The sequence below is a fragment of the Hemiscyllium ocellatum genome, chromosome 37, assembly GCF_020745735.1.
Source record: "Hemiscyllium ocellatum isolate sHemOce1 chromosome 37, sHemOce1.pat.X.cur, whole genome shotgun sequence".
Classification (NCBI taxonomy): domain Eukaryota; kingdom Metazoa; phylum Chordata; class Chondrichthyes; order Orectolobiformes; family Hemiscylliidae; genus Hemiscyllium; species Hemiscyllium ocellatum.
This window is the reverse complement of record NC_083437.1, coordinates 641,993-652,872: the sequence shown is the minus strand read 5'-3', so window position 1 is coordinate 652,872 and position 10,880 is coordinate 641,993. Positions and strand designations below refer to the sequence as shown.

At 58.4% G+C, this 10,880-nt stretch overlaps 1 protein-coding gene across 1 annotated transcript in view; it reads right to left on the bottom strand.

Annotated features, from left to right (window-relative positions):
• The window catches only part of LOC132833540 (integrin alpha-X-like), a 199,313-nt gene that overhangs the window by 3,201 nt on the left and 185,232 nt on the right, over positions 1–10,880 (bottom strand). Inside the window, exons 10-11 of the mRNA XM_060851901.1 lie at positions 6,756–6,913; positions 4,465–4,619 (exon numbers count right to left, since the gene is read on the bottom strand). Coding sequence (XP_060707884.1) covers positions 4,465–4,619; positions 6,756–6,913 — 313 coding nt within the window. The remainder of the gene's footprint in view (positions 1–4,464; positions 4,620–6,755; positions 6,914–10,880) is intronic.

Below are 10,880 nucleotides of genomic sequence, written 5' to 3'. Positions count from 1 at the left end.
GAAACAGTGACAGGGAGAGAGAGACACAGGGAGAGAGAGAGAGAGACAGAGAGAGAGATAGAGACGAGAGAGAGAAAGAGAGAGAGAAAGAGAGAGAGACAGAGACAGGGAGACAGAGATACAGAGAGAGAGATAGAAACGGGAGAGAGAGACAGAGAGAGAGAAACAGAGACGGGGGAGAGAGAGACACAGATAGAGAGAGAGACAATGACAGAGAGAGAGAAAGAGAGAAAGACAGAGAAAGAGAGGAAGACAGAGACAGGGAGAAAGAGAAACAGAGAGGGAGACAGACAGAGACAGGGAGAGAGAGAGAGAGAGAGAGAGACGGAGAAAGAGAGAGACAGAGACAGGGAGACAGAGAGAGAGATAGAGACGGAGAGAGACAGAGACAGGGAGACAGAGAGATAGAGACGGAGAGAGACAGAGACAGGGAGACAGAGACAGAGAGAGACAGACAGACAGAGAGAGACAAAAACAGGGAGAGAGAGACAGGAAGAGAGAGAGACAGAGCAGGGAGAGAGAGAGAGAGAGGCAGAGACAGAGGGAGACAGAGAAAGGGAGAGAGAGAGAGACAGTGACAGAGAGACAGAGACAGGGAGAGAGAGAGAGAGAGAGAGACAGGGAGAGAGAGACAGAGAGACAAGACAAAGACAGAGATAGATAAAAGACAGAGACAGAGAGAGAGACAGAGAGAGAGGCAGAGACCGAGAGACAGAGACAAGGAGAGAGAGAGAGAGAGAGAGAGAGAGAGAGAGAGTGACAGGGAGAGAGAGAGACAGTGACAGGGAGAGAGAGACACAGGGAGAGACAGAGACAGACAGACAGACAGAGATAGATAAAAGACAGGGAGAGAGAGAGAGAGACAGAGGGAGAGAGACAGAGACAGAGAGAGACAGAGACAGGGAGAGACAGAGATAGAGACATACATAGAGAGAGACAGAGAGAGAGAGAGAGGGAGAGAGAGAGACAAACAGAGGCAGAGACACAGAGACAGGGTGAGAGAAAGACAGAAACAGAGATAGATAAAAGACAGAGACAGAGGGAGAGAGACAGACAGGAAGGTTGTAAATTCCAATCAGGGATGGATGGAAATGAGAAATGAGTCAAAATTGACCCTCTGACAGTGCCCACTCCTTCAGCACTGACCCTCCGACAGTGCCCCTCGCCTCAGCACTGACCCTCCCACAGTGTCCACTCCCTCAGCGCTGCCCCTCCGACTGTGTCCACTCCCTCAGCGCTGGCCCTCCGACTGTGTCCACTCCCTCAGCACTGACCCTCCGACAGTGCCCACTCCCTCAGCGCTGCCCCTCCGACAGTGCCCACTCCCTCAGCACTGACCCTCCCACAGTGTCCACTCCCTCAGCGCTGCCCCTCCGACAGTGCCCACTCCCTCAGCACTGACCCTCCGACAGTGCCCACTCCCTCAGCACCGACCCTCCGACAGTGCCCGCTCCCTCAGCACTGAACCTCTGACAGTGCCCGTTCCCTCAGCACTGACCCTCCAACAGCGCGGCAGTCCCTCAGCACTCACCCTCCCACAGTGCCCACTCTCTCAGTGCTGACCCTCCAACAGTGTCCACTCCCTCAGCCCTGACCCTCCGACAGTGCCCACTCCTCAGCACTGAACCTCCGACAGTGTCCACTCCCTGAGCACTGAACCTCCGACAGTGCCCACTCCCTCAGCACTGAACCTCCGACAGTGCCCACTCCCTCAGCACTCACCCTCCGACAGTGCCCACTTCCTCAGCACTGACCCTCCGACAGTGCCCACTACCTCAGCACTGACCCTCCGACAATGCGGCAGTCCCTCAGCACTCACCCTCCCACAGTGCCCACTCTCTCAGTGCTGACCCTCCGACAGTGCCCACTCCCTCAGCACTGACCATCCGACAATACCCACTCCCTCAGCACTGACCCTCCAACAGTGCCCGCTCCCTCAGCACTGACCCTCCGACAGTGCCCATTCCCTCAGCACTGACCCTCCAACAGTGCCCACTCCCTCAGCACCGACCCTCTGACACTGTGACACTCCCTCAGCACTGACCCTCCGACGGTGCCCACTCACCTCAGCACTGACCCTCCGACGGTGCCCACTACCTCAGCACTGACCATCCGACAGTGCGGCACTCCCTCAGTACTGACCCTCCGACAGTGCCCACTCCCTCAGCACTGACCCTCCGACAGTGCCCACTCCCTCAGCACTGACCCTCCAACAGTGCCCACTTCCCTCAGCACTGACCTCCGACAGTGCCCACTCCCTCAGCACTGACCCTTCCACAGTGCCCATTCCCTCAGCACTGACCCTCCGACAGTGTGGCACTCCCTCAGCACTGACCCTCCAACAGTGCCCACTCCCTCAGCACCGACTCTCTGACACTGTGGCACTCCCTCAGCACTGACCTTCCGACAGTGCCCACTCCCTCAGGACTGATCCTCCCACAGTGCGACACTCCCTCAGCACTGACCCTCCCACAGTGCCCACTCCCTCTGCAGTGACCCTCCGACAGTGCCCAATCCCTCAGCACTGACCCTTCCACAGTGCCCATGCACTCAGCACTGAACCTTCGACATTGCAGCCCTCCCTCAGCACTGACCCTCTGACGGTGCCCACTCCCGCACCATTGACCCTCCGACAGTGCCCTCTCCCTCAGCACTGACCCTCCGACAGTCCGGCACTCCCTCCGCACTGACCCTCCGACAGTGCGGCCCTCCCTCAGCACTGACCCTCTGAAAGTACCCCTCACCTCAGCACTGACCCTCTGACAGTGCCCACTCCTCAGCACTGACCCTCCGACAGTGCCCACTCCCTCAACACTGACCCTCCGACAGTGCCCACTTCCCTCAGCACTGACCCTCTGACAGTGCCCAATTGCCTCAGCACTGACCCTCCGACAGTGCCCACTCCCTCAGCACTGACCCTTCCACAGTGCCCATTCCCTCAGCACTGACCCTCCGACAATGCGGCCCTCCCTCAGCACTGACCTTCCAACAGTGCCCACTCCCTCAGCACCGACCCTCTGACACTGTGGCACTCCCTCAGCACTGACCCTCTGACGGTGCCCACTCACCTCAGCACTGACCCTCTGACAGTGCCCACTCCTCAGCACTGAACTTCCGACAATGCCCATTCCCTGAGCACTGACCCTCTGACAGTGCCCACTCCTCAGCACTGACCTTCCGACAGTGCCCACTCCCTCAGGACTGACCCTCCCACAGTGCGACACTCCCTCAGCACTGACCCTCCCACAGTGCCCACTCCCTCAGCACTGACCATCCGACAGTGCCCATTCCCTCAGCACTGACCCTCCGACAGTGCCCACTCCCTCAGCACTGACCCTCCCACAGTGCCCACTCCCTCTGCAGTGACCCTCTGACAGTGCCCAATCCCTCAGCACTGACCCTTCCACAGTGCCCATTCACTCAGCACTGACCCTTCGACAGTGCAGCCCTCCCTCAGCACTGACCCTCTGACGGTGTCCACTCCCGCAGCACTGACCCTCCGACAGTGCCCTTTCCCTCAGCACTGACCCTCCGACAGTCCGGCACTCCCTCAGCACTGACCCTCCGACAGTGCGGCCCTCCCTCAGCACTGACCCTCTGAAAGTACCCCTCACCTCAGCACTTACCCTCTGACAGTGCCTACTCCTCAGCACTGACCCTCCGACAGTGCCCACTCCCTCAACACTGACCCTCCGACAGTGCCCACTTCCCTCAGCACTGACCCTCTGACAGTGCCCACTTCCCTCAGCACTGACCCTCCGACAGTGCCCACTCCCTCAGCACTGACCCTTCCACAGTGCCCATTCCCTCAGCACTGACCCTCCGACAGTGTGGCCCTCCCTCAGCACTGACCCTCCAACAGTGCCCACTCCCTCAGCACCGACCCTCTGACACTGTGGCACTCCCTCAGCACTGACCCTCCGAAGGTGCACACTCCCTCAGCACTGACCATCCGACAATGCCCATTCCCTGAGCACTGACCCTCTGACAGTGCCCACTCCTCAGCACTGACCTTCCGACAGTGCCCACTCCCTCAGGACTGACCCTCCCACAGTGCGACACTCCCTCAGCACTGACCCTCCCACAGTGCCCACTCCCTCAGCACTGACCATCCGACAGTGCCCATTCCCTCAGCACTGACCCTCTGACAGTGCCCACTCCGTCAGCACTGACCCTCCCACAGTGCCCACTCCCTCTGCAGTGACCCTCCGACAGTGCCCATTCACTCAGCACTGACCCTTCGACAGTGCAGCCCTCCCTCAGCACTGACCCTCTGACGGTGTCCACTCCCGCAGCACTGACCCTCCGACTGTGCCCTCTCCCTCAGCACTGACCTTCCGACAGTGCCCACTCCCTCAGCACTGACCCTCCGACAGTGCCCACAGGCTGAGCACTGACCCTAACTCCCTGCTGTCTTTGTGGAGGGTGGTTTGTCTCTGATGATGGGGAATGTGTGTGTCTCACCGTTAGGTGAAGGGTGTGATGCTCACACATTGACATCGTTGTGGAAAGCTGTCTGCTGGTGGTTAAATCCCGGGAAAAGCTCGGGAATGTTACCCGACCGTGTTGCCGTCCGAAGTCGAGGACCAGCCGATAGGTGAGATTGGCGCTGATCTCTCCTGTGAAGGCAGGGGGCAAGGTGGGGAGGGGAGACGGTCCAGTGAGCATCTGTCTGTACAAACCCCAGCTGAGCACCACCCCGGCACCAGCTCAGCGGCTCCGCCCAGACACACTGTACCCAGACCCAGACCCAGACCCAGACCCAGACCCAGACACAGACCCAGACCCAGACCCAGACCCAGACCCGGACCCAGACCCAGACCCAGACCCAGACCCAGACCAGACCCAGACCCAGACCAGACCCAGACCCAGACCCAGACCAGACCCAGACCCAGACCCAGGCCCAGACACACTATCCCCAGGCCCAGGCCCAGACACACTGTACCCAGACCCAGACCCAGACCCAGACCCAGACCCAGAACCAGACCCAGACACAGACACACTATCCCCAGGCCCAGGCCCAGACACACTGTACCCAGACCCAGACCCAGACCCAGACCCAGACCCAGACCCAGACACAGACACACTATCCCCAGGCCCAGGCCCAGACACACTGTACCCAGACCCAGACCCAGACACAGACCCAGACACAGACCCAAACACAGACCCAGACACACTATCCCCAGGCCCAGGCCCAAACACAGACCCAGACCCAGACACAGACCCAGACCTAGACCCACTGTACCCAGAGTAAAAAATGAGGTCTGCAGATGCTGGAGATCAGAGCTGAAAATGTTTTGCTGGAAAGCACAGCAGGTCAGGCAGCATCCAAGGAACAGGAAATTCGACGTTTCGGGCCAGAGCCCTTCATCAGGAATGAGGAGAGGGTGCCAGACAGGCTAAGATAAAAGGTAGGGAGGAGGGACTTGGGGGAGGGGCGATGGAGATGTGATAGGTGGAAGGAGGTCAAGGTGAGGGTGATAGGCCGGAGTCGGGTGGGGACAGAGAGGTTAGGAAGAAGATTGCAGGTTAGGAGGGCGGTGCTGAGTTGAGGGAACTGACTGAGACAAGGTGGGGGGAGGGGAAATGAGGAAACTGGAGAAATCTGAGTTCATCCCTTGTGGTTGGAGGGTTCCCAGGCGGAAGATGATGCGTTCTTCCTCCAACCGTCGTGTTGTTGTGTTCTGCCGGTGGAGGAGTCCAAGGACCTGCATGTCCTCGGTGGAGTGGGAGGGGGAGTTAAAGTGTTGAGCCACGGGGTGGTTGGGTTGGTTGGTTCGGGCGTCCCAGAGGTGTTCCCTGAAGCGTTCTGCAAGTAGGCGGCCTGTCTCCCCAATATAGAGGAGGCCACATCGGGTGCAGCGGATGCAATAGATGATGTGTGTGGAGGTGCAGGTGAACTTGTGGCGGATATGGAAGGATCCCTTGGGGCCTTGGAGGGAAGTGAGTGTGGAGGTGTGGGCGCAAGTTTTACATTTCCTGCGGTTGCAGGGGAAGGTGCCGGGGGTGGAGGTTGGGTTGGTGGGGGGTGTGGATCTGACGAGGGAGTCACGAAGGGAGTGGTCCTTGCGGAACGCTGATAGGGGAGGGGAGGGAAATATATCCTTGGTGGTGGGGTCCGTTTGGAGTTGGCGGAAATGGCGGCGGATGATACGTTGTATACGGAGGTTGGTGGGGTGGTAGGTGAGAACCAGTGGGGTTCTGTCTCGGTGGCGGTTGGAGGAGCGGGGCTCAAGGGCGGAGGAGCGGGAAGTGGAGGAGATGCGGTGGAGGGCATCGTCGATCACGTCTGGGGGGAATCTGCGGTCCTTGAAGAAGGAGGCCATCTGGGCTGTGCGGTGTTGGAACTGGTCCTCCTGGGAGCAGATGCGGCGGAGACGAAGGAATTGGGAATATGGGATGGCGTTTTTACAGGGGCAGGGTGGGAGGAGGTGTAGTCCAGGTAGCTGTGGGAGTCAGTCGGTTTATAATAGATGTCTGTGTTGAGTCGGTCGCCCGAGATAGAAATGGAAAGGTCTAGGAAGGGGAGGGAGGAGTCTGAGACAGTCCAGGTGAATTTCAGGTCGGGATGGAAGGTGTTAGTAAAGTTGATGAACTGTTCAACCTCCTCGTGGGAGCACGAGGCAGCGCCGATACAGTCATCGATGTAGCGGAGGAAAAGGTGGGGGGTGGTGCCAGTGTAGCTGCAGAAGATGGACTGTTCCACACTATAACCAGACCCAGACCCAGACCCAGACCCAGACCCAGAGACTTACCCAGCATGCCTGGCCTCAGTGTGCCCATGTAGAAACAGATGGTGAGGATTGTGATTGGTGAGTCCGTCTGCACCGCGTGGTGGCAGCGGTATCGAGAGATTGGGATTGGCTGAGGCCGGAATGCTGCTCTGGGGGAGACTGTCACAACAGGCCGTGAGCTGCAGGGGGCGTAGGAGGTGGGGAAGGACAGCGGGAGGTGGGGGAGAGAGAGAGAGGGAGGTGGGAGAGAGAGAGGGGGGGAATGTGGGGGAGAGAGAGAGGGGGGGAGGTGGGGGAGAGAGAGAGAGAGGGGAGGTGGGGGAGAGAGAGAGGGGGGGGTGTGGGGGAGAGAGAGAGGGGGGGAGGTGGGGGAGAGAGAGAGAGAGGGAGGTGGGAGAGAGAGAGAGGGGGGGGGGTGGGAGAGAGAGAGAGAGAGGGGGGAGGTGGGGGAGAGAGAGAGAGGGGGGAGGTGGGGGAGAGAGAGGGGGGGAGGTGGGAGAGAGAGAGAGGGGGAATGTGGGAGAGAGAGAGGGGGGGGAGGTGGGAGAGAGAGAGAGAGGGGGAGGTGGGGGAGAGAGAGGGGGGGGAGGTGGGAGAGAGAGAGGGGGGGAGGTGGAGGAGAGAGAGAGAGAGAGGGAGGTGGGGAGAGAGAGAGAGAGGGAATGTGGGAGAGAGAGAGAGAGGGAGGTGGGAGAGAGAGAGAGGGGGGGAGGTGGGAGAGAGAGAGAGAGGGGGGGGAGGTGGGGGGAGAGAGGGGGAAGGTGGGCGAGAGAGAGAGGGAGGGAGGTGGGAGAGAGAGAGAGGGGGAGGTGGGAGAGGGAGAGAGAGGGGGGGAGGTGGGAGAGGGAGAGAGAGGGGGGGGAGGTGGGAGAGGGAGAGAGAGGGGGGGAGGTGGGGGAGAGAGAGGAGGGAGGTGGAGAGAGAGAGAGAGGAGGAATGTGGGAGAGAGAGAGAGAGGGAGGTGGGAGAGAGAGAGGGGGGAGGTGGAGAGAGAGAGGAGGGTGGGAGTTGGGGGGAGAGAGAGAGAGGGGAGGTGGGGAGAGAGAGAGAGAGGGGGGGGAGGTGGGGGAGAGAGAGGGGGGAGGTGGGAGAGAGAGGGGGGGGAGGTGGGGGAGAGAGGGGGGGGAGGTGGGAGAGAGAGAGGAGGGAGGTGGGAGAGAGAGAGGGGGAGGTGGGGGAATGAGAGGGAGGTGGGGAAAGAGGAGGAGGTGTGGGGCGAGAGAAGGGAGGTGGGGGAGAGGAAGAAAGAGAAGGGGTAGGTAGTTAGACATGTCAGACAGAAACAACCAAACACTAAACTGCCCTCAGTCTCTCTGTGTGGGTCTCTCTCTCTGAGTGTGGGTGTGGGTGTGTGTCTCTGTCCCTGTGTGTGGCTCTCTCTCTCTCTCTCTGAATGTGGGTGTGTGTCTTTGTCCCTGTGTGTTGGTCTCTCTCTCTCTCTCTGTCTCTGTGGGTGTGTATTCTGACCCTGTGTGTGGGTCTCTCTCTCTCTCTCTCTCTCTCTGAGTCTGGGTCTGTGTCTCTGTCCCTGTGTGTGGGTCTCTCTCTTTCTCTCTCACTCTCACTCGGGCTGGGTGTGTGTCTCTGTCCCTGTGTGTGTGTCTCTGTCCCTGTGTGTGGGTCTCTCTCCCTCACTCTCTCTCTCTCTGAGTGTGGGTGTGTGTCTCTGTCCCTGTTTGTCTCTCTCTCTATCTCTCTCTCTCACTCTCTCTGAGTGTGGGTGTGTCTCTCTGTCCCTGTGTGTGGCTCTCTCTCTCTGTCTATCTCTCTCTCACTTCCTCTCTGAGTGTGGGTGTGTCATTCTGCCCCTGTGTGTGGGTCTCGCTCTCTCTGAGTGTGGGTGTGTGTCTTTGTCCCTGTGTGTTGGTCTCTCTCTCTCTCTGTCTCTGTGGGTGTGTATTCTGACCCTGTGAGTGGGTCTCTCTCTCTCTCTCTCTCTGTCTCTGTGGGTGTGTATTCTGACCCTGTGAGTGGGTCTCTCTCTCTCTCTCTCTCTGAGTCTGGGTCTGTGGCTCTGTCCCTGTGTGTGGGTCTCTCTGTCTCTCACTCTGTGAGTCTGGGTCTGTGTCTCTGTCCCTGTGTGTGGGTCTCTCTCTTTCTCTCTCACTCTCTCTGAGTGTGGGTGTGTGTCTCTGTCCCTGTTTGTCTCTCTCTCTATCTCTCTCTCTCTCTCTCTCTGAGTGTGGGTGTGTCTCTCTGTCCCCTGTGTGTGGCTCTCTCTCTGTCTCTATCTCTCTCTCACTTCCTCTCTGAGTGTGGGTGTGTCTCTGCCCCTGTGTGTGGGTCTCTCTCCCTCACTCTCTCTCTCTCTGAGTGTGGGTGTGTGTCTTTGAACCTGTGTGTTGGTCTCTCTCTCTCTCTCTCTCTCTGAGTCTGGGTCTGTGTCTCTGTCCCTGTGTGTGGGTCTCTCTCTCTCTCTCTCTCACTCTCTCTCTGTGTGGGTGTGTGTCTCTGTCCCTATGTGTGGGTCTCTCTGCCTCTGTCTCTCTCTCTCTGTCAGTGTGTGTCTCTGTCGAGTGTGGGTGTGTGTCACTGTCCATATGTGTGGGTCTCTCTCTCTCTCTGTCTCTGAGTCTGGGTCTGTGTCTCTGTCCCTGTGTGGGGGTCTCTCTGTCTCTCTGTCTCTCTATCTCTCTCTGTGGGTGTGTCTCACTGTCCCTGTGTGTGGCTCTATCTCTCACCCCCCCTCTCTGTCTGAGTCTGGGTCTGTGTCTCTGTCCCTATGTGTGGGTCTCTCACTCACTCTGGATGGGTGTGTGTCTCTGTCCCTGTTTGTCTCTCCCACTCTCTCTCTCTCTCTCTCTCTCTCTGAGTGTGGGTGTGTGTCTTTGTCCCTGTGTGTTGGTCTCTCTCTCTCTCTGAGTGTGGGTGTATCTCTGTCCCTGTTTGTCTCTCTCACTCTCTCTCTCTCTGTGTGTTTGTCTGTCTGTCCCTATGGGTCTCTCTCTCTCTTTCTCTCTCTCTGGGTGGGTGTGTGTCTCTGTACCTCTGTGTGGGTCTCTCTGTCTCTGTCTCTCTCTCTCTCTGTCAGTGTGTGTCTCTGTCGGGTGTGGGTGTGTGTCTCTGTCCCGGTGTGTGTGTCACTGTCCCTGTGTGTGGGTCTCTCTCTCTCTCTCTCTCTCTGAGTCTGGGTCTGTGTCTCTGTCCCTGTGTGTGGGTATCTCTCTCTCTCTCTGAGTGTGGGTGTGTGTCTCTGTCCCTGTGTGTGGGTGTGTTGGTCTCTCTCTCTCTCTGTCAGTGTGTGGGTCTCTCTCTCTCTGAGTGTGGGGGTGTATTCTGACCCTGTGTGTGGGTCTCTCTCTCTCTCTCTCTCTCTCTGTGAGTGTGGGTGTGTGTCTCTGTCCTGGTGTGTGTGTCTCTGTCCCTGTTTGTCTCTCTGACCCTGTCTCTCTGTCTCTCTCTCTCTCTCTCTGTCAGTGTGTGTTTGTCTATCTGTCCCTGTGTGTGGGTCTCTCTCTCTCTCTCTCTGTCTGTGTGTGGGTGTGTGTCTCTGTCCCTGTGTGTGGCTCTCTCTCTCTCTCTCTCTCTCTGTGTGGGTGTGTCGCTCTGTCTCTCTGTGTGGGCCTCTCTCTCTCTCTCTCTGGATCTGGGTGTGTATTCTGTCCCTGTGTATGGGTCTCCCTCTCTCTTTCTCTCTCTCTGTGTGGGTGTGTGTCTCTGTCCCTATGTGTGGGTCTCTCTGTCACTGTCTCTCTCTCTCTCTCTGTCAGTGTGTGTCTCTGTCGAGTGTGGGTGTGTGTCTCTGTCCCAGTGTGTGCGTCTCTGTCCCTGTTTATCTCTCTCACCCTCTGTCTCTGTGAGTGCGTGTGTGTGGGTCTCTCTCTCTCTCTCTGTCGGTGTGTGTCTCTGTCCCTGTGTGTGGGTCTCTCTCTCACTCCCTCTCTGAGTGTGGGTGTGTGTCTCTGTCCCTGTGTGTGGGTCTCTCTCTCTCTCTCTCACTCTCACTCGGGCTGGGTGTGTGTCTCTGTCCCTGTTTGTCTCTCTCTTTCTCTCTAAGTGTGGGTGTGTCGCTCTGACCAAGTGTGTGGGTCTCTCTCTCTCTCTCTCTGTGTCTTTGTGTGTCTCTGTCCCTGTGTGTTGGTCTCTCTCTCTCTCTCTCTCTCTGAGTGTGGGTGTGTGTCACTGTCCCTGTGTGTGGGTCTCTCT